The 27,950-nt window shown below is 50.6% G+C and overlaps 1 protein-coding gene across 2 annotated transcripts in view; it reads left to right on the top strand.

Moving 5' to 3' along the window:
* The first annotated feature begins 276 nt into the window (after positions 1-276).
* LOC140426033 (atrial natriuretic peptide receptor 2-like) overlaps positions 277-27,950 on the top strand; it is a 130,848-nt gene continuing 103,174 nt past the window's right edge. For both annotated transcript variants that reach the window (XM_072510327.1, XM_072510328.1), the window contains exons 1-4: positions 277-379; positions 1,592-1,682; positions 4,791-4,923; positions 21,435-21,558. In XM_072510327.1, coding sequence (XP_072366428.1) covers positions 326-379; positions 1,592-1,682; positions 4,791-4,923; positions 21,435-21,558 — 402 coding nt within the window. In that variant the 5' untranslated portion in view covers positions 277-325. The remainder of the gene's footprint in view (positions 380-1,591; positions 1,683-4,790; positions 4,924-21,434; positions 21,559-27,950) is intronic.

Raw genomic sequence — 27,950 nt, forward strand, 5'->3', positions numbered from 1 at the left:
CAGCAACACCACGTCCTAAGAAAGAAAAAAAGAATAAATAAATAAATAGATATTGGAAACTGCAAAGACACAGTAGGTCTGTTGGCCTCCGCGAGGAGGGAAAAGCAAGTTGTTTCCCTGATTAGGATGACAGAGCCTTCTGTTAAGATTGTTCTTTTTTTGGTCTCCTTTTGACAGCAGGGAGCTGTAATCATGGCCACTCGAGACGGAGATTAATCAACCCCCACTGTACCTGTCAGTGATTGAAAAAAAATAGAATCAAGTGTTTGTGACAGACCTGGACAGAGCTATAGGAAGCTGAGGAAGCATTGGAAATACACTAACAATGGGGCACAGGAAATACAGGGCTGTTTTACAAATCTTCCCCCTTTTCTTCATGGTAAGTAACTTGTCTGATTAGTTCATGAAATATCATCACTTTTATTACCAGAGAAACAATAATGGAAACTATTTTTAAACGTCTGGAATGAGTGCATTCGAGTCATGTATGTGCTTTAATTTAAGCTGGCAAACCTCAAACTGAGACAAAATGTAGATTTGAAATGCGTATATTAGTGGAGATGAAATGTGCAGAATATGAACACAACTTTTGTACTTCTCGTGTCCACTTTCTGGAATGCTGTTTCACTGAGTCCGAAATCCATTTGATTCAATGTTGCTTTGCTATTGCTATGTTTGAATGTAAATAACGGTTGAGTTCTTTAAATAAGGAGCGCCGGTCGGTGAATGTTAGATGACTTCCCTTTTGTTACTGTAAAAATGTGCTTGCTTCGAACTTCGTGAAAATGGACGGTAGAGGTGAAACTGCTTCAGAATATGAGACATTTAATAAGTGAGTTTAAGCGATCTGTATGTCGTATCTGTTTAATAAACTCCCTTCTTTTATAACCTAATTCTGGGGTGTACTGGGCTACGCATTAAGAGTATTTAAATCCCCATTGGGCGAAGTTGGACATCAACAATGTTCACATTTCTGTCCTGACCCTGACGAGCTCAATTAAATGGACCTCCTTCCTACTGGTGGTTTTCAAATGACAAGTAAATTACATAATGTAAATTATAGATTAAGCAGTGATTTAACTGAGGTGTTTAAGATGATATGTGGATAGGGCAGATAGTGAAAAACTATTTCCTCCGGTGGAGTGGAGGGAGTCCAGAACGATGAGGCATAAACTTCAAATTAGATCTATGCTTTCAGGGCTGATGATAGGAAGCACTTTTCATGCAAAGACCATAAGACATAGGAGCAGAATTAGGCCACTCGGCCCATCGAGTCTGGAGAGCGTAAAGGAGAGCGAAAATCCACCGAAACACTTGAGCTTCAAGCGAAAAGTTCAAAATTGAGATTGGCAGATATTTGTTTGGGGAAGTTTATGGAATCAAGATTGATAAGTGGGATTAAAATACATTCCAGTCATAAGCTAATTGAAAGGCGGAACAAATTTGAAGGCCCGAATGACCTTCTCCTGTTCCCGCGTTCCTACATTTCGTCCTGTTTTGGATAAGGCTGGTTCTAACAAACAACTTTGCTCTCCTCCTAGTATCTGGCTCTCCTTGATGTGACTGCTCCGACTCTCATCTTTCTTTTCAGCACGCACAATGTTGGCATGACTTAGACAACACGGAGTATGACTGCTGGCCCATGGAGCATCCAGATGAGTACAACATGATCGATTGTGCGGGTAAGGACCCACACAACGTGTGGACATCCAGCACCATTGAGGCCCCCCATAAAGATATGCACATTGAGCCGGGAAATGTATTTGATACTGACCATTATGTCCAGCGTGAAAGATCATGGTAACGACACAAAGGAGGATGGAAATTAGTCTGACGGTGGAGATTTGTAATATTCAGTCTTCCCATCCATGAGCTATTTCGTTTCATTATTTGTTGTGGGTTGGGAATCCCTGGCAAGGCCCGTATTAATTGCCCGTCGCTAGTTTTCCAACTTGTTCAATATAGGAAACTACACGGGTCGCAAGGTGGCACAGTGGTTAGCACTGCTGCCTCACAGCGCCAGGGACCCGGGTTCAATTCCTGCCTCAGGTGACTGTGTGGAGTTTGCACATTGTACCCGTGTCTGTGTAGGTTTCCTCCGGTTGCTCCGGTTTCCTCCCACAGTCCAAAGATTAGGTGAATTGGCCAGGCAAAATTGCCCCTTGGTGTCTAAAAGGTTAGGTGGGGTTACGGGGATAGGGTGGAGACGTGGGGTTAAGTAGGGTGCTTTTTCCAAGGGCTGGTACAGACTCAATGGGCCGAATGGCATCCTTCTATGATTCCACATGAAAGTCATCATAGTCCCTGAGGGCACTAGGCTGCTCTCTTCTTTTGTGAGAGGGCTGGCTGGTGGTGGTTTGACCTGAGGGTCCTTACGCCTCAGGCGAGAGGTGTGGTTGAGAAGGCGGGGGCCAGCATGGATATCCCCAGCCGGTACAGGTGTTGAACCTGCGCTGTTGCCACCATCCGTATCCTGAATCAGCTGTCCAACCAACTGAACTAACTGATCCCCAATATAACACATGTGGTGATTCCTGGTGTTCTTTACAGTTGGTTTGGTACAATCAAGTGACTTAAAGGACACACTGCAGAGCAAAATGCCAGCCACCTTATTGTGGGACTGAAGTAACATGTAGCCCAGACTGAGTAGGCTCCCTTTCCCTCAGCAATAAAACACCCGGTTTTCATGATAATCGAACAGCTAATAGTCATTTTTCACTGAAATCTTTGATGCTAACCCTAACTCTCAAGTTACAACTTGCTTTCACGTTTAGTTCGTGCCTGCTGCTGTATGGGGAGCACACATATTTATACTCCGCCGACTGGGCGGAACCAGCAGGCAGAGACTACCCCCGTACCTGTAGTACAGGGCCTTACCACACATCTCCTAATATATTCAACAGTGGTGATTACCACACTTACCCTAACTCTCAAGTTACAATTTGCTTTCATGCTTAGTTTGGGCCTCTGAAGTACGAATCCGCTACCATATCCACTATCTGGCACTTACTCTCAAAATGGGAGAATCTTCCCCACAAAATTATCATCAATTGTCGTCAAGGCACATCTTTTTAAGAGCCCGCCTTTTGAACGTGACTGGTGGGCCTTTTCCTTCTACCTTCACTGCTCCCCACTTTCTTTGTTTAGTCTCCAAAAGGAATTTACTGAATTCTCCGTTTCCACTTCCGATGGAGAAATCGTGTTCCCTCAAGGAACAAAATTTAATCTCTGCAGATAATGATAAAGTCATAATATGTAGGGCTGGTTTAGCTCAGTGGGCTAGATAGCTGGTTTGTGATGCAGAACAAGGCCAGCAGCGGGGGTTCAATTCCCGTACCAGTTTACCCGAACAGGCGCCAGAATGTGGCGACTAGGGGCGTTTCACAGTAACTTCATACTTGTGACAATAAAAGGTTATTATTGGGGCAGCATGATAGCATAGTGGTTAGCACAATTGCTTCACAGCTCCAGGGTCCCAGGTTCGATTCCCAGCTTGGGTCACTGTCTGTGCGGAGTCTGCACGTTCTCCCCGTGTGTGCGTGGGTTTCCTTCGGGTGCTGCGGTTTCCTCCCACAGTCCAAAGACGTGCAGGTTAGGTGGATTGGCCATGCTAAATTGCCTTTAATGTCCAAAATTGCCCTTAGTGTTGGGTGGGGTTACTGGGTTATGGGGATAGGGTGGAGGTGTGGGCTTAGGTAGGGTGCTCTTTCCAAGAGCCGGTGCAGACTTGATGGGCCGAATGGCCTCCTTCTGCACTGTAAATTCCATGATTCTATGTAATTGCTTGATATTTTTTCAACATTTACCTGATATTTCCCTTGTTACTACATAGGTCTCTCCCTTCCAACACAAAGAAAATGAAGAGATTACCGCGCTTTATTGTTCAACTGTCTTATGATCTGTTACCACTGGGTCTAATTAGCGGATTGACATCAGTACATTATAAAAGGTTATCATAAGCCAATATTATAAACATAAGCCAACAGGAACTAATATAGTTCCACTAAACTTTACTCAGGTATTAACTTTGAATTACACCCACCACCAATTACAGAATTGGGAAGGCCAATATTTTAACTCCCCGTTAAAGGGCTAAAACCAAAAATCTGCAAGGACAAAATGCCTTCTGCATTTCAAGTGGCCATTTGAACATTTCACATATTCTCCATCAGACTTTCTGAAAATCGTAATGATGAAATAAGCAAGTACTGATCACAACTGAAGTGAAATTAGTGGAAGTGGAAGTCTCCAGGCTCAAAGGTGCTGCCCGCCCCCCACCTTCTGACACTATATACAGCAGCAATGCCTCTCTCCAAACGGTGCGACCTCCATCCAGAGTTCCTACCCTGTGCCATTGGGGTTTAACACTGATGAAATTTGAGTTGGCTGCAGGTTTGACATGTCTGTAAGATTGGAACCCTCTGCCAGCAAGAGAGGAGTAGTTTAATCTTTGCTCGTAGCCTGCCCTAGGGCTTCTTGCGCAGCCAACCAAACTGTATGGGTTGAGTAGCAGGCTCCCCTCGCCACTGGTACTGGGCCACACAGCCAGTGATCCAGGTGTACGTCAGATATCTAAAAGGGGCGAGAGACAGTGAAATAATTTCTGCGTCTTTTGCATGAACTTTTCACCCGATAAATGCACCTTGTCAGAGGGAGAATCTACTTAACTTTTTAATTGTAGAGAATAAAGGACAGGAATTATTTGGGTTTCAACTCTGCAGTGAGATTCACGTTTCCCACAAGAGGCCTGATTATCTCCACATTGTGATTTTTCTTCTGTATATTGTAAGGGCTGGAAATGAGCTGGGTTGACAGACCCCCTGAGAAAGTGCGGAGTGGGGAAGAATTTAATGTCACCTACACAGTTACTGCTTCCTATGATTTCTATCAGATGGCTGTCACACATGGAATTCTGAAATACAGGTAGGAATTTAAAGGGAGTACAGAAATTTACTTTCTAGACCACCATCGATGTTGCTGTCGGGCAGAGATTTCCCAATGGTGAAATAATTGAGCATGAAATCAATTTGGAGTCTTTCGCAAACCTTTATTTTGTGATCGGAGTAAAGTGCAGTTTCAATGACTTGTCTTCCATTATCTAAAAATGTCCTCTTCTGTGTGCTATGACTGGTGCATGATGAATATAAGAAATTGTCATTTTATGGTTTGTATTCTTTTAGTGATATTATTAAAACCTAGTTTAAATGCTTACAGCCAATTTGTCTGCTAGAGCTGTGATTACAAGTGAGGTAATCAGTGATTTTTGCAGTGGACATGTTTTGCTGCTAGGTATTAAATGAAAAAAATGAAAATGAAATGAAATGAAAATCGCTTGTCACAAGTAGGCTTCAAATGAAGTTACTGTGAAAAGCCCCTAGTCACCACATTCCGGCGCCTGTTCGGGGAGGCTGGGACAGGAATTGAACCGTGCTGCTGGCCTGCCTTGGTCTGCTTTCAAAGCCAGCGATTTCACCCTGTGCTAAACCAGCCCCTAGAAACCATTTTACCTATTTGCAGATAGAGAGCTAATGCAATGTTGTAACAGTTTCAGTCTGACTAAATCAAGGCACGTCTTGTGACAAGAGACAAAAGAATGCCGTGTGCTTTGAGTGTACCTCATGTAGCTAATGGGATGTGCCAGGTCTGTTTGGACAAAAGAGGTGCTTCCAAGGCTCTAAGCCAAGCAGAAAGTTTTCAGCTTGTTCTTAAAAAAAGGTTTCTGACTCCAGGGACTCGACACCAAGATAAGCAAGTAAAACTTGGTTGTCAACTTTATACGTAAGTGCTATTTGAAATATATGGGTTGCTTAATTGGAATGTCAAGGCAGGATTCGGGAAGCAAGTTAAGATGTTGTAACTGTTAACTATAAAGCTATTTCTTTGTTGCTACTGTGCTTAATGCTGCGTTCTAATTAAAGTTTGTTTTGAACTAAATCTGTCTGCTGGTCATCACTCCTGTTGTGCAGTAACATTTCCTCACAGTTTTACGAAATGCAAATAGTAAAGGTTCTGGTCCGGACCCATAACAGTGGGTAAAACATATGACAAGATTGGCAATGACGCATTTACCAAGATATTTACCACTGGAGGTTTCATGTCTTGACTACCACTGAGAATCGGGCCAAGCAACCGGCATTCAGGCTAAAACTAGGAGTTGAATTCATTTACAGGATCTACAGTTAAACGGAAAGGGCATTTGGTGAGAAAAAGCAACAACTTAGTAATGGAATTGTATATTTTTTAAACTGCGCTTAAAATCTTCAAATCATTTTGAACTTTGCTCATATTCTGAAGATTGCTTCTTCCAAGTGAGTCCCACCTTGACACCTTGATTGGAAAATAGACAGTTGAGTGAAGACATCTCAAAGTTGATCCAATCCCCTGGGGTCTCGGGAATAGGCAACAACAGAGGACCACAGGGACTCTTTTCCCATTGACCCAAGCCCTTTGCGTTGGGCAGAGTGGACAGAAAGGTTTTTGACTGTTGCAGTTGCCTTTGACAACTGTTTTTCAAAATTGCCCATTAATTGAACACTTCAAAGGCCACAGAGTGTTACTAATGTAGTTGGTATGGAGTGACTTCCCTCCATGAGGTCAGACTGGCCAAATATTTTTATAGGAAGCAGCTCATGCAGTTCTGTTTCAAACTGATGAAATATTTATGACCTATGTGAGTCTGACTGCTGCCATTCCTCCAATTAATCAGGATGAACTAGAATTCAGACAATTCCAACAATTTATCGAGAGAGTTGATCAAAGTGCTCAAAGTTTTCGATAGTTTTGAAACTGTTTTTGTGGCAGAAAGGTCAACACGAGGAAGACACCAATTTACGGCAATGGGCAGCAGATTCAGAGGTGGTACGAAGGAAATGCAACAAATCGTTGTGATCTAGAATGTGTTGCCTGAAAGAGCAATGGAATTCAATTCAATTGCAAATTGCAAAAGGGACTTGGATAAATGCTTGAAGAAGAAAAATGTGCTCGACTATGGGGAAAGAGCTGGGATTGGGCTTAATTAGATAACACTTTTGCTCGCAGAAAAATACTTTTCACTGTACCTCGGTACACGTGACAATAAACAAATCCAATCCAATCCAATCCACTTTCAACCAGCCAGCACTTACAAAATGGGCTGAATGGTCTACTTTTGTACTGCACTATTCCCTGTTTCATAAGACTATAAGACATAGGAGCAGAATTAGGCCACTCGGCCCATCGAGTCTGCTCCACCATTCAATCAGGGCTGAAATTTTTCTCATCCCCATTCTCCTGCCTTCTCCCCATAACCCCTGATCCCCTTATTGACCAAGAACCTATCTATCTCTGTCTTAAAGACACTCAGTGGATTGGCCTCCACAGCCTTCTGCGGCAAAGAGTTCCACAGATTCACCACCCTCTGGCTGAAGAAATTCCTCCTCATCTCTGTTTTAAAGGATCGTCCCTTTAGTCTGAGATGGTGTCCTCTGGTTTTAGTTTTTCCTACAAGTGGAAACATCCTCTCCACGTCCACTCTATCCAGGCCTCGCAGTATCCTGTAAGTTTCAATAAAATCCCCCCTCATACTTCTAAACTCCACCGAGTACAGACCCACAGCCGTCAACCATTCCTCATACGACAATGAAGTTTCAATGAAGTTAGATACACTAAAGGGCAGCACAGTAACACAGTGGTTAGCACTGTTGCTTCACTGCTTCAGGGTCCCAGGTTCGATTCCTGGCTGGGTCACTGTCTGTGCGGAGTCTGCACGTTCTCCCCGTGTCTACGTGGGTTTCCTCCGGCTGCTCCGGTTTCCTCCCACAATTCCCGAGAGACTGCTAGGTGAATTGGACATTCTAAATTCTCCCTCCATGTACCCAAACAGGTGGCAGAATGTGGCAACTAGGGGCTTTTCACAGTAACTTCGTTTGCAGTGTTAATGTAAGCCTACTTGTGACAATAAAGATTGTTATTATTATTAGCACTTGCTACTCAGAACAAGGAACAAAGAACAAAGAAAAGTACAGCACAGGATCAGGCCCTTTGGCCGTCCAAGCCTGTGCCGACCATGCTGCCTGTCTAAACTAAAATCTTCTACACTTCCGGGGTCCGTATCCCTCTATTCCCATCCGATTCATGTATTTGTCAAGATGCCCCTTAAATGTCACTATCGTCCCTGCTTCCACCACCTCCTCCGGCAGCGAGTTCCAGGCACCCACTACCCTCTGCGTAAAAAAACTTGCCTCATACATCTACTCTAAACCTTGCCCCTCGCAGCTTAAACCTTTGCCCCCGAGTAATTGACCCCTCTACCCTGGGGAAAAGCCTCTGACTATCCACTCTGTCTATGCCTCTCATAATTTTGGTGACCTCTATCAGGTCGCCCCTCAACCTCCGTCGTTCCAGTGAGAACAAACCGAGTTTATTCAACCGCCCCTCATAGCTAATGCCCTCCATACCAGGCAACATCCTGGTAAAGCCAGAAGAGGAAAAAAATGACCTCCTCTGTATATATGTTGCTGTGAACAGGCTTAAGGGACTAAAATTGTCTCCAGACCTATTTTCCATTATGATGGTTGAAAAGGGAGCAGACCCTACTTACAGCTCGAGCTGCTATTCTAAGAGTTACGCCTTTCTTTACTAACTAGTTTAGGCCAATGTTGCACATATTGGGCGAAATCCTCCCCCAACGGCGGGATGTCCGCCGACTGGCGCCAAAGCCGGCGCCAATCAGACGGGCATCGCGCCGGCCCAAAGGTGCAGAATGCTCCGCATCTTTGGCAGCCTAGCCCCAACATTGAGGGGCTAGGCCGACGGCGGAGGGATTTCTGCCCCGCCAGCTGGCGGAAATGGCGTTTGTTTCCCCGCCAGCTGGCGCGGAAATGCGGGGCATGCGCGGGAGCGTCAGCGGCCGCTGTCAGTTTCCCGGCGCATGCGCGGGAGCGTCAGCGGCCGCTGTCAGTTTCCCGCGCATGCGCAGTGGGGAGAGTCTCTTCCGCCTCCGCCATGGTGGAGGCCGTGGCGGAGGCGGAAGGGAAAGAGTGCCCCCATAGCACAGGCCCGCCCGCGGATCGGTGGGCCCCGATCGCGGGCCAGGCCACCGTGGGGGCACCCCCCGGGGTCAGATCGCCCCCCCCCCCCCCCCCCCCCCCCTCCCCCCCAGGACCCCGGAGCCCACCCACGCTGCTTGGTCCTGCCGGTAAATACCAGGTTTGATTTACGCCGGCGGGACAGGCAATTTCTGGGCGGGACTTCGGCCCATCCGGGCCGGATTCCCGCCCCCGCCCAATCTCCGGGAGCGGAGACTTCGGCGGGGGTGGGGGCGGGATTCACGGCGGCCAACGGCCGTTCTCCGACCCGGCGGGGGGTCGGAGAATGACGCCCATTATCTATATTCGTTCATTCCAAACATTTTGGGGACGATTGGCATCAGAGAGAATGGCAACGCAGGTGGAAAATATTTCAACTACCACTCATGAATAAAGTTAATAACCAGGTTTATACTTACTTTTCTCTGTGCAGGATCTGTGGGGAAAACACCTTTTAGGACCAAACTGAAATTCTTCTGTCCGCATAAGAGTTCTAGGACCAACTGCCTTTGCAGACATCTGTGCCCAAAGTATAAGGCATTCTTATAAGGCTGGAGTTGGATGAACTTCGGATCATTCGGGAGGCAGAGGGGGTCATAGATAGCAGCTTCAGGGAATTAGTTACACCAAAGATTGGACATAGATGGGTAACTGTAATAGGGACTGGGAAGAAGCAGTTAGTGCAGGGATCCCCTGCGGTCGTTCCCCTGAGAAACAAGTATACCGCTTTGGATACTTGTGGGGGGGGGGGGACTTACCAGGGGTAAGCCATGGGGTACGGGCCTCTGGCACGGAGTCAGTCCCTGTTGCTCAGAAGGGAAGGGGGGAGAGGAGCAGAGCATTAGTAATTGGGGACTCGATAGTCAGGGGCACAGATAGGAGATTTTGTGGGAGCGAGAGAGACTCACGTTTGGTATGTTGCCTCCCAGGTGCAAGGGTACGTGATGTCTCGGATCGTGTTTTCCGGGTCCTTAAGGGGGAGGGGGAGCAGCCCCAAGTCGTGGTCCACATTGGCACTAACGACATAGGTAGGAAAGGGGACAAGGATGTCAGGCAGGCTTTCAGGGAGCTAGGATGGAAGCTCAGAACGAGAACAAACAGAGTTGTTATCTCTGGGTTGTTGCCCGTGCCACGTGATAATGAGATGAGGAAGAGAGAGAGAGCATTTAAACACGTGGCTACAGGGATGGTGCAGGCGGGAGGAATTCAGATTTCTGGATAACTGGGGCTCTTTCTGGGGAAGGTGGGACCTCTACAGACAGGATGGTCTACATCTGAACCTGAGGGGCACAAATATCCTGGGGGGGAGATTTGTTAGTGCTCTTTGGGGGGGTTTAAACTAATACAGCAGGGGCATGGGAACCTGGATTGTAGTTTTAGGGTACGAGAGATTGAGAGTATAGAGGTCAGGAGCACAGAATTGACGTCACAGGAGGGGGCCAGTGTTCAGGTAGGTGGTTTAAAGTGTGTCTACTTCAATGCCAGGAGTATACGAAATAAGGTAGGGGAACTGGCAGCATGGGTTGGTACCTGGGACTTCGATGTTGTGGACATTTCGGAGACATGGATAGAGCAGGGACAGGAATGGATATTGCAGGTTCCGGGGTTTAGGTGTTTCAGTAAGCTCAGAGAAGGAGGCAAAAGAGGGGGAGGTGTGGTGCTGCTAGTCAAGAACAGTATTACGGTGGCGGAGAGGATGCTAGATGGGGACTCTTCTTCCGAGGTAGCATGGGCTGAGGCTAGAAACAGGAAAGGAGAGGTCACCCTGTTGGGAGTTTTCTATAGGCCTCCAAATAGTTCTAGGGATGTAGAGGAAAGGATGGCGAAGATGATTCTGGATAAGAGCGAAAGTAACAGGGTATGGGAGACTTTAACTTTCCAAATATTGACTGGAAAAGATATAGTTCGAGTACATTAGATGGGTCGTTTTTTGTACAATGTGTGCAGGAGGGTTTCCTGACACAATATGTTGACAGGCCAACAAGAGGAGAGGCCACATTGGATTTGGTTTTGGGTAATGAACCAGGCCAGGTGTTAGATTTGGAGGTAGGTGAGCTCTTTGGGGACAGTGACCACAATTCGGTGACGTTTACGTTAGTGATGGAAAGGGCTAAGTATACCCCGCAGGGCAAGAGTTATAGCTGGGGGAAGGGCAATTATGATGCCATTAGACATGACTTGGGGGGGATAGGTTGGAGAAGTAGGCTGCAAGTGTTGGGTACACTGGATATGTGGAGCTGGTTTAAGGAACAGCTACTGCGTGTTCTTGATAAGTACGTACCGGTCAGACAGGGAGGAAGGCGTCGAGCGAGGGAACCGTGGTTTACCAAAGAAGTGGAATCTCTTGTTAAGAGGAAGAAGGAGGCCTATGTGAAGATGAGGAGTGAAGTTTCAGTTGGGGCGCTTGATAGTTACAAGGTAGCGAGGAAGGATCTAAAGAGAGAGCTAAGACGAGCAAGGAGGGGACATGAGAAGTATTTAGCAGGTAGGATCAAGGAAAACCCAAAAGCTTTCTATAGGTATGTCAGGAATAAGTGAATGACTAGGGAAAGAGTAGGACCAGTCAAGGACAGGGATGGGAAGTTGTGTGTGGAGTCTGAAGAGATAGGCGAGATACTAAATGAATATGTTTCGTCAGTATTCACTCAGGAAAAAGATAATGTTGTGGAGGAGAATGCTGAGACCCAGGCTATTAGAATAGATGGCATTGAGGTACGAAGGGAAGAGGTGTTGGCAATTCTGGACAGGCTGAAAATAGATAAGTCCCCGGGGCCTGATGGGATTTATCCTAGGATTCTCTGGGAAGCCAGGGAAGAGATTGCTGGGCCTTTGGCTTTGATTTTTACGTCATCATTGGCTACAGGAATAGTGCCAGAGGACTGGAGGATAGCAAATGTGGTCCCTTTGTTCAAGAAGGGGAGTAGAGACAACCCCGGCAACTATAGTCCGGTGAGCCTCACGTCTGTTGTGGGTAAAGTCTTGGAGGGGATTATAAGAGACAAGACTTATAATCATCTAGATAGGAATAATATGATTAGAGATAGTCAGCATGGCTTTGTGAAGGGTAGATCATGCCTCACAAACCTTATCGAGTTCTTTGAGAAGGTGACTGAACAGGTAGACGAGGGTAGAGCAGTTGATATGGTGTATATGGATTTCAGTAAAGCGTTTGATAAGGTTCCCCACGGTAGGCTATTGCAGAAAATACGGAGGCTGGGGATTGAGGGTGATTTAGAGATGTGGATCAGAAATTGGCTAGCTGAAAGAAGACAGAGGGTGGTGGTTGATGGGAAATGTTCAGAATGGAGTTCAGTTACAAGTGGCATACCACAAGGATCTGTTCTGGGGCTGTTGCTGTTTGTCATTTTTATCAACGACCTAGAGGAGGGCGCAGAAGGGTGGGTGAGTAAATTTGCAGACGACACTAAAGTCGGTGGTGTTGTCGACAGTGCGGAAGGATGTAGCAGGTTACAGAGGGACATAGATAAGCTGCAGAGCTGGGCTGAGAGGTGGCAAATGGAGTTTATTGTAGAGAAGTGTGAGGTGATTCACTTTGGAAGGAATAACAGGAATGCGGAATATTTGGCTAATGGTAAAGTTCTTGGAAGTGTGGATGAGCAGAGGGATCTAGGTGTCCATGTACATAGATCCCTGAAAGTTGCCACCCAGGTTGATAGGGTTGTGTAGAAGGCCCATGGAGTGTTGGCCTTTATTGGTAGAGAACATAGAACATTGAAAATACGGCACAGAACAGGCCCTTCGGCCCACGATGTTGTGCCGAACCTTTGTCCTAGATTAATCATAGATTATCATTGAATTTACAGTGCAGAAAGAGGCCATTCGGCCCTTTGAGTTGGCACCGGCTCTTGGAAAGAGCACCATACCCAAACTCAACATCTCCACCCAACACCAAGGGCAATTTGGACATTAAGGGCAATTTATCATTGGCCAATTCACCTAACCCGCACATCTTTGGACTGTGGGAGGAAACCGGAGCACCCGGAGGAAACCCACGCAGACACGGGGAGGACGTGCAGACTCCGCACAGACAATGACACAAGCCGGAATCGAACCTGGGACCATGGAGCTGTGAAGCAATTGCGCTATCCACAATGCTACCGCGCTGCCCTTAAGAACAAATAAATCTACACTATATCATTTTACAGTCATCCATGTACCTATCCAATAGCTGCTTGAAGGTCCCTAATGTTTCCGACTCAACTACTTCCACAGGCAGTGCATTCCATGCCCCCACTACTCTCTGGGTAAAGAACCTACCTCTGATATCCCTCCTATATCTTCCACCTTTCACCTTAAATTTATGTCCCCTTGTAATGGTGTGTTCCACCCGGGGAAAAAGTCTCTGACTGTCTACTCTATCTATTCCCCTGATCATCTTATAAACCTCTATCAAGTCGCCCCTCATCCTTCTCCGCTCTAATGAGAAAAGGCCTAGCACCCTCAACCTTTCCTCGTAAGACCTACTCTCCATTCCAGGCAACATCCTGGTAAATCTTCTTTGCACCTTTTCCAGAGCTTCCACATCCTTCCTAAAATGAGGCGACCAGAACTGTACACAGTACTCCAAATGTGGCCTTACCAAAGTTTTGTACAGCTGCATCATCACCTCACGGCTCTTAAATTCAATCCCTCTGTTAATGAACGCGAGCACACCATAGGCCTTCTTCACAGCTCTATCCACTTGAGTGGCAACTTTCAAAGATGTATGAACATAGACCCCAAGATCTCTCTGCTCCTCCACATTGCCAAGAACTCTACCGTTAACCCTATATTCCGCATTCATATTTGTCCTTCCAAAATGGACAACCTCACACTTTTCAGGGTTAAACTCCATCTGCCACTTCTCAGCCCAGCTCTGCATCCTATCTATGTCTCTTTGCAGCCGACAACAGCCCTCCTTACTATCCACAACTCCACCAATCTTCGTATCGTCTGCAAATTTACTGACCCACCCTTCAACTCCCTCATCCAAGTCATTAATGAAAATCACAAACAGCAGAGGACCCAGAACTGATCCCTGCGGTACGCCACTGGTAACTGGGATCCAGGCTGAATATTTGCCATCCACCACCACTCTCTGACTTCTATCGGTTAGCCAGTTCGTTATCCAACTGGCCAAATTTCCCACTATCCCATGCCTCCTTACTTTCTGCATAAGCCTACCATGGGGAACTTTATCAAATGCCTTACTAAAATCCATGTACACTACATCCACTGCTTTACCTTCATCCACATGCTTGGTCACCTCCTCAAAGAATTCAATAAGATTTGTAAGGCAAGACCTACCCCTCACAAATCCGTGCTGACTATCCCTAATCAAGCAGTGTCTTTCCAGATGCTCAGAAATCCTATCCTTCAGTACCCTTTCCATTATTTTTGCCTACCACCGAAGTAATACTAACTGGCCTGTAATTCCCAGGGTTATCCCTAGTTCCTTTTTTGAACAGGGGCACGACATTCGCCACTCTCCAATCCCCTGGTACCACCCCTGTTGACAGTGAGGACGAAAAGATCATTGCCAACGGCTCTGCAATTTCATCTCTTGCTTCCCATAGAATCCTTGGATATATCCCGTCAGGCCCGGGGGACTTGTCTATCCTCAAGTTTTTCAAAATGCCCAACACATCTTCCTTCCTGACAAGTATTTCCTCGAGCTTACCAATCTGTTTCACACTGTCCTCTCCAACAATATCGCCCCTCTCATTTGTAAATACAGAAGAAAAATACTCATTCAAGACCTCTCCTATCTCTTCAGACTCAATACACAATCTCCCGCTACTGTCCTTGGTCGGACCTACCCTCGCTCTAGTCATTCTCATATTTCTCACATATGTGTAAAAGGCCTTGGGGTTTTCCTTGATCCTACCCGCCAAAGATTGTTCATGCCCTCTCTTAGCTCTCCTAATCCCTTTCTTCAGTTCCCTCCTGGCTATCTTGTATCCCTCCAATGCCCTGTCTGAACCTTGTTTCCTCAGCCTTACATAAGTCACCTTTTTCCTCTTAACAAGACATTCAACCTCTCTTGTCAACCATGGTTTCCTCACTCGACCATCTCTTCCCTGCCTGACAGGGACATACATATCAAGGACACGTAGCACCTGTTCCTTGAACAAATTCCACATTTCACTTGTGTCCTTCCCTGCCAGCCTATGTTCCCAACTTATGCACTTCAATTCTTGTCTGACAACATCGTATTTACCCTTCCCCCAATTGTAAACCTTGCCCTGTTGCACGTACCTATCCTTCTCCATTACTAAAGTGAAAGTCACAGAATTGTGGTCACTATCTCCAAAATGCTCCCCCACTAACAAATCTATCACTTGCCCTGGTTCATTACCCAGTACTAAATCCAATATTGCCCCTCCTCTGGTCGGACAATCTACATACTGTGTTAGAAAAGCTTCCTGGACACACTGCACAAACACCACCCCATCCAAACTATTTGATCTAAAGAGTTTCCACTCAATATTTGGGAAGTTAAAGTCGCCCATGACTAACTACTACCCTATGACTTCTGCACCTTTCCAAAATCTGTTTCCCAATCTGTTCCTCCACATCTCTGTTACTATTGGGGGGCCTATAGAAAACTCCTAACAAGATGACTGCTCCTTTCCTATTTCTGACTTCAACCCATACTACCTCAATAGGGTGATACTCCTCGAACTGCCTTTCTGCAGCTGTTATACTATCTCTAATTAACAATGCCACCCCCCCCCCCCACCTCTTTTACCACCCTCCCTAATCTTATTGAAACATCTATAACCAGGGACCTCCAACAACCATTTCTGCCCCTCTTCTATCCAAGTTTCCGTGATGGCCACCACATCGTAGTCCCAAGTACCGATCCATGCCTTAAGTTCACCCACCTTATTCCTGATGCTTCTTGCGTTGAAGTATACACACTTCAACCCATCTCCGTGCCTGCAAATACTCTCCTTTGTCAGTGTTCCCTTCCCCACTGCCTCATTACATGCTTTGGCGTCCTGAATATCGGCTACCTTAGTTGCTGGACTACAAATTCGGTTCCCATTCCCCTGCCAAATTAGTTTAAACCCTCCCGAAGAGTACTAGCAAACCTCCCTCCCAGGATATTGGTGCCCCTCTGGTTCAGATGCAACCCGTCCTGCTTGTACAGGTCCCACCTTCCCCAGAATGCGCTCCAATTATCCAAATACCTGAAGCCCTCCCTCCTACACCATTCCTGCAGCCACGTGTTCAGCTGCACTCTCTCCCTATTCCTAGCCTCGCTATCACGTGGCACCGGCAACAAACCAGAGATGACAACTCTGTCTGTCCTGGCTTTCAACTTCCAGCCTAACTCCCTAAACTTGTTTATTACCTCCACATCCCTTTTCCTACCTATGTCGTTGGTACCAATGTGCACCACGACTTCTGGCTGCTCCCCCTCCCCCTTAAGGATCCTGAAGACACGATCCGAGACATCCCTGGCCCTGGCACCCGGGAGGTAACATACCTTCCGGGAGTCTCGCTCGCGACCACAGAATCTCCTATCTATTCCCCTAACCATTGAATCTCCTACAACTATTGCTTTTCTATTCTCCCCCCTTCCCTTCTGAGCCCCAGAGCCAGACTCCGTGCCAGAGACCTGACCGCTAGGGCCTTCCCCCGGTAGGTCATCCCCCCCAACAGCATCCAAAACGGTATACTTGTTTTGAAGGGGAACGGCCACGAGGGATCCCTGCATTGTCTGCCTGTTTGTTTTTTTCCCCCTGACTGTAACCCAGCTATTCTTGTCCTGTACCTTGGGTGTGGTTACCTCCCTGTAACTCTTCTCAATCACCCCCTCTGCCTCCCGGATGATCCGAAGTTCATCCAGCTTCAGCTCCAGTTCCCTAACACGGTCTTTGAGGAGCTGAAGTTGGGTGCACTTCCCGCAGGTATAGTCAGTGGGGACACCGGTGGTATCCCTCACCACCCACATCCTACAGGAGGAGCATGTAACTGGCCTAGCCTCCATCCCCTCTTACCTTAAAGAATATAGCTGCTGTGTGGACTAACTAGATCTCCGCCCTTCGACTCTGCTCCCAGTCAGCTACACTTCCTGTAACCTCCTGGCTCTCTTCGCACTCTTTGCGGAAATGTCGGAAAGAAAATGAAAGGAGCACCTTACTCCCTCCTCACCTAACTCCCTCGGTCACCAAACTCTCACTATCGCACTCAAAAAGCACCAAATTCAGCACTCCCTCAGTCACCAAACTCTCACTATAGCACTCAAATGCACCAAATTCAGCACTCCCTCAGTCACCAAACTCTCACTACGGCACTCAAAAAGCACTAAATTCAGCACTCAGTGCAAACAAAGTCTGCACTGTAGGGGATCACTTTTATACTGTGAATCTAGCCTCTGAAAACTGGCCTAATCCAATTAACTAATTAACAAGCTCCAGCTGCAAGTGCCTAGAAGTAGAAGCCTGTTTAAAGCTGATTGAAAATTCACCTTCTTCTAAACCAAACAGCAACTTTTAAGTTAATTAACTAAATAAAAGAAAGACTAAACTTTAGATAAAAATGAAGCCTTATACTCCCTCGGCCACCAAACTCTCACTATCGCACTCAAAAAGCACTAAATTCAGCACTCAGTGAATGTAGAGGGATTTAGTTCCGGAGTCATGAGGTCATGTTGCAGCTGTACAAAATTCTGGTACGGCCGCATTTGGAGTATTGCGTACAGTTCTGGTCACCGCATTATAGGAAGGACGTGGAAGCTTTGGAGCGGGTGCAGAGGAGATTTACCAGGCTGTTGCCAGGTATGGAGGGAAAATCTTATGAGGAAAGGATGATGGACTTGAGGTTGTTTTCATTAGAGAGAAGAAGGTTAAGAGGAGACTTAATAGAGGCATACAAAATGATCAGGGGGTTAGATAGGGTGGACAGTGAGAGCCTTCTCCCGCGGATGGAAATGGCTAGCACGAGGGGATATAGCCTTAAACTGAGGGGTAATAGATATAGGACAGAGGTCAGAGGTGGGTTCTTTACGCAAAGAGTGGTGAGGCCGGGGAATGCCCTACCTGCAACAGTAGTGAACTCACCAACATTGAGGGCATTTAAAAGTTTATTGGATAAGCATATGGATGATAATGGCATAGTGTAGGTTAGATGGCTTTTGTTTTTTGACTTCCCATGTGGGTGCAACATTGTGGGCCGAAGGGCCTGTACTGCACTGTATCGTTCTATGTTCTATGTTTTGTATCTTCTACAATAGGTCCGTTGAATTGTTTAGCCAGGACCAACACAATACCCCTCATAAATTATCTATACCCCAGGGGTTCTTCAAACATAAACAACATTCCATTAGCTAGCCATCTGTAAACAAGTAAATGGTTCTCAAGATCAAAACACTTCTCCTGAAAATCAATGCTTACATCACTTTTATAACAGCTCTCGCAGTCATATTGTCTGTATGCATCTTAACCCAGGTTTTAATAACATTACTGCAAAAAATATAAAGTGGGACAATTTCTTACATTCATCACACCAGTCTCCTCAATCTCTCCTCATCGATAATCCTGCCACCCCAGGAATCAGCCTGGTGAACATTTGGCGCTGTCAATGGCAAGTGTATCCTTCTTCAGGTACCCAGACCAAAACTGGGGACAATACTCTAGGTGTGGTCGCACCAATGCTCTGTACAATTAAAGCAAGACTTATTTACTCTTGAGCTCAAATACACTTGAACATCAACACTTCCAAACTCTCTCCATTTAAGAAATGCTCTGTAGGCGGGATTTTCTGATCACGCCCACCCAGGGCTGGTTTAGCACAGGGCTAAAGAGCTGGCTTTTAAAGCAGACCAAGGCAGGCCAGCAGCACGGTTCAATTCCCGTACCAGCCTCTCCGAACAGGCGCCGGAATGTGGCGACTAGGGGCTTTTCACAGTAACTTCATTTGAAGCCTACTTGTGACAATAAGCGATTTTCATTTCATTTCAGAGACCAGAAATTTCCACCCGAGGTCAATGCATTTTTAAATAGTCCGTCAAATTATCTGTTCCGCAGTGGGCAGGACAGGAAGATTTATCCCTGCATTTCTGTTTTCCCAACGAGCATGAGCAACTTCATGTTTTTCCACACATTGTCCATTCACGTGGAAGTCTAAATCCCCTTGAAACCTCTTTGGATCCTCCACACAGCTCACATCCCCACCAAGGTTTGTGTCATCCGTGAACTTGGGAATTTTACATTGGCTCCCCACATTCCAAATATTGATATATGCAAAGCAGCAGAGACAGAAAGTAAGGGTAAGTTTTGCAAATCTCTCTCTTCTCACAGTGCGTGCATCAATAAAATGCAATCACAGGAAATTGTAGCCTGCCTAGTGTCACATAGCTGACCCCCATGCCCAATGGCCCCATCAGGATTCCCAATGAGTGAGCCTCTGTGCTGGGAGGAAAGCTTCACAAAATTCATATTGTGCTATCCAATTCTTCTTGTTGCACCTCACTGATGTTCACGAAACTCAACCTCTTCAACATCCCATCACTACATTTGGCCCTCTATGAGTGACAATGTAAGGGAGGTATAAATATATCCCCCTTTCTCTGTCTTTAGCTTTGACAAAGGGTCATCTGGACTCGAAACATTAGCTCTTTTCTCCCCCTACAGATGCTGCCAGACCTGCTGAGATTTTCCAGCATTTTCTCTTTGGTTTCAGATTCTAGCATCCGCAGTAATTTGCTTTTATCCAGTGTAAGGGCTCGCTCTTCATTTACTGGAGAAAAATTGACATTGGTCAATAGTGTAAAATGAGCCATATTGGGTTTCATAGAATTTACAGTGCAGAAGGAGGCCATTCGGCCCATCGAGCCTGCACCGGCTCTTGGAAAGAGCACCCTACCCAAGGTCAACACCTCCACCCAATCCCCATAACCCAGTAACCCCACCCAACACTAAGGGCAATTTTGGACACTAAGGGCAATTTACCTAACCTGCACATCTTTGGACTGTGGGAGGAAACCGGAGCACCCGGAGGAAATCCACGCACACACGGGGAGGATGTGCAGACTCCGCACAGAGAGTGACCCAAGCCGGAATCGAACCTGGGACCCTGGAGCTGTGAAGCAATTGTGCTATCCACAATGCTACCGTGCTGCCCGTTACACCCCTGACACGCATCACTCCTAATTTGCCGTGGGCAGCAAGGTAGCACAGTCAGCAGCACGGTAGCACAGTGGGCAGCACGGCAGCATAGTGGTTAGCAATGTTGCTTCACAGCTCCAGGGTCCCAGGTTCGATTCCCGGCTTGGGTCACTGCCTGTGCGGAGTCGTCACGCTCTCCCCGTGTGTGCGTGGGTTTCCTCCGGGTGCTCCGGTTTCCTCCCACAAGACCCGAAAGACGTGCTGTTAGGTGAATTGGACATTCTGAATTCTCCCTCCGTGTACCCGAACAGGCGCTGGAGTGTGGTGACTCGGGGCTTTTCACAGGACCATCATTGCAGTGTTAATGTACGCCTACTTGTGACACTCAATCCAGGAACCCCTTCCTAACAGCCCTGCGGGTGTACCACATGGACTGCAGGGCTTCAAGAAGGCAGCTCACTCACCACCTCAGGGGGCAATTAGGAGTGGGCAATAAGTGCTGGCCTTTCCAGCGATGCCCACATGCCGTGAAAAATTAAAAAAAGGAGGGTTAGTAACTAGGGGGTCTTAGATTATAGAGAATTTGCAAAAAGAACAAGGGGTGCGATGAGGGAATACAATTGATAATGCTTTGTTAAAATCTAAAATGAGGGCTGCATGGTGGCGCAGTGCTTAGCACTGCTGCCTCACGACGCTGAGGACCTGGGTTCGATCCCAGCCTCGGGTCACTGTCCGTGTGGAGTTTGCACACTCTTCCCGTGTCTGCGTGGGTTTCACTGCCACAACCTAAAGATGTGCAGGGTAGGTAGTTTGGCCACGCTAAATTGCCCCTTAATTGGAAAAAAATAATTGGGAACTCTAAATTTATTAAGAAATAAATAAATAAAATCTAAAATGCATTACCTGAGAGGGGTTCAGTGATAACATTGAAAAGAATTTTGAATAAATACTGAAAGGGGAAAAGTTGCGGGGCTATGGTGAGTGGGATTAATTGGATAGCTCTTCCAAAGGGCTAGCATAGCTGTGATGGGCTGAATGGCTGCCTGTGGGCTGTGTGATTTTATGATTCTATCAGAGAAGACCCATAGCGAACCTTAATACATTTGTACTGTTTTGATTAAACAAGTACCACATTGGCTTTGGTGAAATGTACCCTATCAATACTAATTTCCTGTTCAATGAACGGCTTTAATTTGCAAAGTTTCCAGTGATGTTTTGTTTGACACACTTTTGTTTTCTTGTTAATACACAGCAATGTGAGTGAAGCAAAAAGATTCTGTGAAGAAAAGGAGTGTCCAGTGAACTGGAAAGACGCAACAGAAAGCAACTGCTGTGTTTATCACGCAAACATCCATTCGTGTCCGATGGCTTTCATGGTGTGTGCTTGTTTTATATCATGGTCATTCACTGAACAGCCTGTTTTCAAATCCCTGCATGGCTTCACCCTTCTCATTCTCAATAAGCTCCTCCAGCCCTTCCAAAATCTCTCCCCTTCTCCAATTCTAGTTTCTTAGGAATCCCCAGATTTTATCGCCCCACCATTACCAGCCATGTTTTCAGCTACCTCAGACATAAACTCCATTACTGCCTTCCTAAATCGCCCTGCTCCTCCATCTCATAGATCATAGAATTTACAGTGCAGAAGGAGGCCATTCGGCCCATCGAGTCTGCACCGGCTCTTGGAAAGAGCACCCTACCCAAGGTCAACACCTCCACCCTACCCCCATAACCCAGTAACCCGACCCAACACTAAGGGCAATTTTGGACACTAAGGGCAATTTATCACGGCCAATCCGCCTAACCTGCACATCTTTGGACTGTGGGAGGAAACCGGAGCACCCGGAGGAAACCCACGCACACACGGGTAGAACGTGCAGACGCCGCACAGGCAGTGACCCAAGTTGGAATCGAACCTGGAACCCTGGAGCTGTGAAGCAATTGTGCTATCCACTATGCTACCGTGCTGCCCCAATAATATCTCCTTTCAAACACACCTTAAAAACCACCTTTTGACGAAACTCTAGTTCACCTCTCCTAATACAGGTACAGTTTCTCAAATCCGGCTGCTGACAATCCGCGGTTGTCTGAAAACTGGACATTTATAGAATGTGTCCTGCATCAATTGTAATTGAGGGAAACGTTAAAAAAGCTAACCTGCATTCGGTGCTGCATTGGTGTGGATTGGTTTAGCACTTCGCTGCTTTCACGGCGATTTATTCCCACTCCCCAAGTGACACTTGACCCCAATTCCCCAAAATACCCAACCTGAAATTTGTCACGATCCAATGCTTTGAGGCGCCTGTATCTGTATCTCCTCATGTGGCTCAGTAACAAATCCTGTTTAATAATGGCTCCTGTGATGCACCTTGGGATGTTTTACTGTGTTTAAATGCAGATTGTTGCACTTTCGTGAAGTTGATCAAACCTCGAACGGAATCATGGGCGTCATTCTCCGACCCCCCAGAGGGTCGGAGAATGGCCGTTGGCCGCCGTGAATCCCGCCCCCGCCGGTTGCCGAAGTCTCCGAAGGGAGAAAAGTCGGCGGGGCGTTAATGTCGCCGCTGCCGTCGGAGAATGGCACGGGTCTGCGCAAGGCAGCCGATTTTCGGCCTGCCGATATTCTCCCTTCCGGATGGGCCGAAGTCCCGTCGACGTGATGACCGTTCGCGTCGACGTAAATTACACCTCCTTTTCATCGGCGTGACCCTGTGCTCCAGGTTCACGCCGACCAGCGAGGAGGTGAGTGACGGCCTGAGGGGTTGGCTCTGGGCAGGCGATGGCGTGGCCGCAGTCTGAATGCGTGAGGAGAGGTGTGTCTCGGCTTGTGTGTGTGTGTGCGGCGGGAGGGGTGGGTGGGGGGTGGTTAGAGTAGGCTGGACTCCGGGGGAGTGCCGGGAGGGGGTCCGTGCCGGGGAGGGGGATGGGGGGGGGGTCCGTGCCGGGGTGGAGGTTGGGGGGGGTCCTTGCTGGGGTGGAGGTTGGGGGGTGTCCGTGCCGGGGAGGGGGATGGGGGGTCCGTACTGGGGTGGAGGTTGGGTGGGAGTCCGTGCCGGGGGTGGAGGTTGGGGGGGGGTCCATGCCGGGGAGGGGGATGGGGGGTCCGTGCCGGGGTGGAGGTTGGGGGGGGGGGGTCCGTGCCAGGGTGGAGGTTGGGGGGGGTCCATGCCGGGGAGGGGGATGGGGGGGGTCCGTGCCGGGGTGGAGGTTGGGGGGGGGGTCCGTGCCGGGCTGGAGGTTGGGGGGGGGTCCGTGCCGGGGAGGGGGATGGGGTTCCGTGCCGGGGTGGAGGTTGGGGGGGGTCCGTGCCGGGGAGGGGGATGGGGGATCCGTGCCGGGGTGGAGGTTGGGGGGGGGGTCCGTGCCGGGGTGGAGGTTGGGGGGGGGTCCGTGCCGGGGAGGGGGATGGGGGGTCCGTGCGGGGGTGGAGGTTGGGGGGGGGGGTCCGTGCCGGGGTGGAGGTTGGGGGGGGGGGTCCGTGCCGGGCTGGAGGTTGGGGGGGGGTCCGTGCCGGGGAGGGGGGTGGGGGTTCCGTGCCGGGGTGGAGGTTGGGGGGGGTCCGTGCCGGGGAGGGGGATGGGGGATCCGTGCCGGGGTGGAGGTTGGGGGGGGGGTCCGTGCCGGGGTGGAGGTTGGGGGGGGGGTCCGTGCCGGGGAGGGGGATGGGGGGGTCCGTGCGGGGGTGGAGGTTGGGGGGGGGGGGTCCGTGCCGGGGTGGAGGTTGGGGGGGGTCCGTGCCGGGGAGGGGGATGGGGGGTCCGTGCCAGGGTGGAGGTTGGAGGGGGGTCCGTGCCGGTGTGGAGGTTGGGGGGTGTCCGTGCCGGGGTGGAGTTTGGGGGGGGGGGTCCGTGCCGGGGAGGGGGATGGGGGGTCCGTGCCGGGGTGGAGGTTGGGGGGGGGGGTCCGTGCCGGGGTGGAGGTTGGGGGGGGGTCCGTGCCAGGGAGGGGGATGGGGGGTCCGTGCCGGGGTGGAGGTTGGGGGTGGTCCGTGCCGGGGAGGGGGATGGGGGGCTGGTCCGTGCCGGGGTGGAGGTTGGGGGGGGGTCCGTGCCGGGGTGGAGGTTGGGGGGGGGGTCCGTGCCGGAGAGGGGGATGGGGGGGTCCGTGCCGGGGTGGAGGTTGGTGGGGGGGTCCGTGCCGAGGAGGGGGATGGTGGGTCCGTGCCAGGGAGGGGGATGGGGGGTCCGTGCCGGGGCGGAGGTTGGGGGGGGGGTCCATGCCGGGGTGGAGGTTGGGGGGGGGGGGGGTCCGTGCCGGGGAGGGGGATGGGGGGGTCCGTGCCGGGGAGGGGGGATGGGGGGGTCCGTGCCGGGGAGGGGGATGCGAGGGCAAGTGAGTTGGTCCACCTGGCCAGGTGCCAGCCTCCAACAGTTGGACCCATGCGGTCCATGCCACCTGACTGGGGGGGAGGAGGGGATTTGGGCAATGATGACATGTCGTCGTTCCCCTCCCCCCCACCAGGCCGTCATGTTTTCCGATCATCCAGCGATGTTGGCCGCCGTGGCGGCAGCCTCTCATGTCTATGTTGCCCTGGATGAGGAGGAGGAGGAGCGTGCCAGAGAGGCGGCGCAGTCTGCCGCAGAGGGACAGACGGCAGCCGCCCAGGCTGGAGGGACACCTGACCGACAGGACGAGGAGGGGGAGGAGGACGTCGCGGCCCCACGGCAACGGAGGCACCCGAGGGCGCCCCGTGTGTACCGGCCCCGGCAGTCATACCAGGACCTCACGGACCGGGAATGCAGGAGGAGACTCCGGATGAGGCGGGAAACCGTGGCACACATCTGCCACCTGCTGGCACACCTGTCACCCGCGTGGCACTGGCGGGGGACACCCTCTCCCCGTGTCCGTCAAGGTTACGGTGGCCCTGAACTTTTATGCAACGGGGTCATTCCAGGCACCGAGTGGGGACCTGTCCGGCATATCGCAGACATCGGTGCATCGGTGCATCCGGGCAGTGACAGATGCCCTATATGCCATGGCGCACCGCTACATCCGCTTCCCCGTGGACCGGGCCAGCCAAGATGCCCGGGCCGTGGGCTTCTCTGCCGTGGCCGGGTTCCCCATGGTCCAGGGCGCGATCGATGGGATGCACGTCGCCGTGCGGCCACCTGCAGATAACAGGGCCGTGTTCACCAATAGGAAGGGGACCTATTCGATGAACATACAGGTGGTCTGCGACCACCGCATGATGATCCTGCACGTCTGCGCCCGTTAGCCAGGCAGTGTACACGACTCATACGTGTTGTCGCGGTCATCCATCCCCGGCATGTACGAGGGACGCCATCCCCGGCTGAGGGGCTGGTTGCTGGGCGACAGGGGCTACCCATTGCGATCGTGGCTGATGACGCCTAGACGGAGGCCACGCAATGAGGCGGAGAACCGCTACAATGATGCCCATGTAGCGACAAGGGGAGTGATAGAGAGGTGCTTTGGCGTGCTGAAGATGCGTTTCAGGTGCCTGGACCTCTCTGGGGGCGCCCTCCAGTATCGGTCAGATAGGGTCGGCCGCATCATTGTGGTGTGCTGCGTCCTGCACAACATAGCCCAGCAGAGGGGCGATGTGCCGCAGGCAGAGGAGGGCGGAGTGGAGGAGCAGCAGGAAGAGGCGCAGTCCTCCCCAGATGAGGGGGGATGGGGGCAATGGTCAGGGCAGACGGGGTAGACACAGGCGGGTGGCTGTCCACCGTTACCGGCTGGCCCAGCGGGCACGGGACAGACTGATAGACGCCCGCTTCACTGACTAGATGGGCGTGGGAATCGGGTAGTATGGCCACAGACCGCACACCATGGCAACAGCCGACCACCCACACCCCCCCACCCATCCACCCACCCAGCACCCTCACCCCCCCCCCCAACCCCACCCACCCCACCCGCATGCACACCACACCCCCCCCCCCCATTGCCGATCCACCTGCGGCACAATGGCCGGGCTCACACAGTTGCGAGTGGACGCGTGTCTATTGCAGGCCATGGAGGATGATGACAACCCGCCCTGCGGTGAGCTCCTGGCTCTACATCGTTGGACTATGTCTGACCCATGGCCACAGTACCACCATCCACCCGGACCATCCCTGCATGCGGCTGTGACACTGCAGCGCACGGTCCCGTCCTCTGCCCGGGGGATGTTGATGGCGGCCCAGGGGGAAGGGGGCAGACTCACCTGGGGCTGAGGTAAGACCACCCCTCACACACACACTTGCGCTCAACGTACATGACACCCCCGCACACTTTGGACAGAGCACAAAGGCAGCTTCTGTAGGTGTAACATTGACTTTAATAACCAAAGGAGTTCATGCACGTGCCCTAGCCCCTAAAACTCATCTGTGCCCTGCACCCGTGCCAACTTACTCAGTGTCTAATTGTTTGGCCTTACGGGCCCTTTGACTACATCTACGTGGTTCCCCAGACGGTACAGCAGAACTGGAGGTGGACTCCTGTGATTCCTGCACTCTGACACTGGATCCCTTTGGCGGCCGTTTCCTGGGGCGTCCTGGCCTAGATGGGCCAGGCTGCGGCCCGGGCGACTGGGACGGCGAGCTGCCAGCCTGTCCTGCCCGATGCACCTGGGACGGAAGGGGGGGAGTCCGAGGTGTCGCGGTGTACCGGGACCTCCCCTACAGAGGGAGCCGGGACGGACCACACCACCTCCTCCTCCCTCGGGGTGCCCGATGGCCCCCAGGCCTCTACATGGGTGGTGGATGCGATCGGACTGGCCATCCGACGCGCCCCCGACATCTGGCGCTGCCAGTCCTGGAGGCCCGTGCTGGTATCGACAGGGGTCTGCAGGTTTGCAGCCATGGAGCCCAGGGGGTTGGCAAACCCTGTCTGTGACAGTGCGACGCCGGCTCGCACATGGCCACTGGTGCCGATGCCCTCAGCGATGGCCTGCAGAGACTGGGCCATGGCCTGCTGAGACTGGGCCATGGCCTGCAGAGACTGGGCTATGGCGTTGAGCGCCTCTGCCATCTGGCGCTGGCACTGGCTCATGGCCTCCTGTGAGAGGGCAGCCATTTCCTGGGCCACAGACGCCGCCTGCACGGAAAGCCCCAGGCCTCGCAAACCGTTCCCCATGTCTGACACCGTCGCACCCATTGCCTCCACCGCGGACGCCACCCGTGCGGTGTCAGCTTTGGTGGCACGCATGACCGGCACCACTCCCAGCTCCTGGACGCGGGTGGACTCCTCCACCTGCGACTGCAGCCGCTGCAAGCCGCCCGTCACCCTCTTCGCTCGTCTCCGGGTCGGTGGTTGCATCGGATCTATGTGTGGGTGTGGTAAATCCAGGAACCCGGGATCCATCTGGGCGGCAGATGTTCGCTTGGGCTGGGCTGCCCTCCGACCGCCCGGCCCCTCTGCTGCTCCTACCTCCACCTGCTGTACCGGGACGGCAGTGTTGTGCGCACCAGTGAGTGTACCAGACGCCTCATCACTAAAGTGCCCAACCGAGGTGAGTGTTTCTGCGATGGTGGAGGGTGTTGGTGACAGCAGTGGCGTTGTGTCGTGCTCTTCGTCCCACTCTGAGTCCATGGCACTTTGGGGTGGGGGTTCGTCTCCACCCATCCACTCTGAGTCACTGTCCGGTATTTCGTCTTCCTGGGCAGTGCTGTCCCGGGTAGTGGTGTCCCGGGTAGTGGTGTCCCGGGTAGTGGTGTCCCGGGTAGTGGTGTCCCGGGTAGTGGTGTCCCGGGTAGTGGTGTCCTGGGTAGTGGTGTCCTGGGTAGTGGTGTCCTGGGTAGTGGTGTCCTGGCTCGGATGTGACGGGGGCCTGTGG

This window comes from Scyliorhinus torazame, chromosome 7 (genome assembly GCF_047496885.1).
Source record: "Scyliorhinus torazame isolate Kashiwa2021f chromosome 7, sScyTor2.1, whole genome shotgun sequence".
Lineage (NCBI taxonomy): Eukaryota > Metazoa > Chordata > Chondrichthyes > Carcharhiniformes > Scyliorhinidae > Scyliorhinus > Scyliorhinus torazame.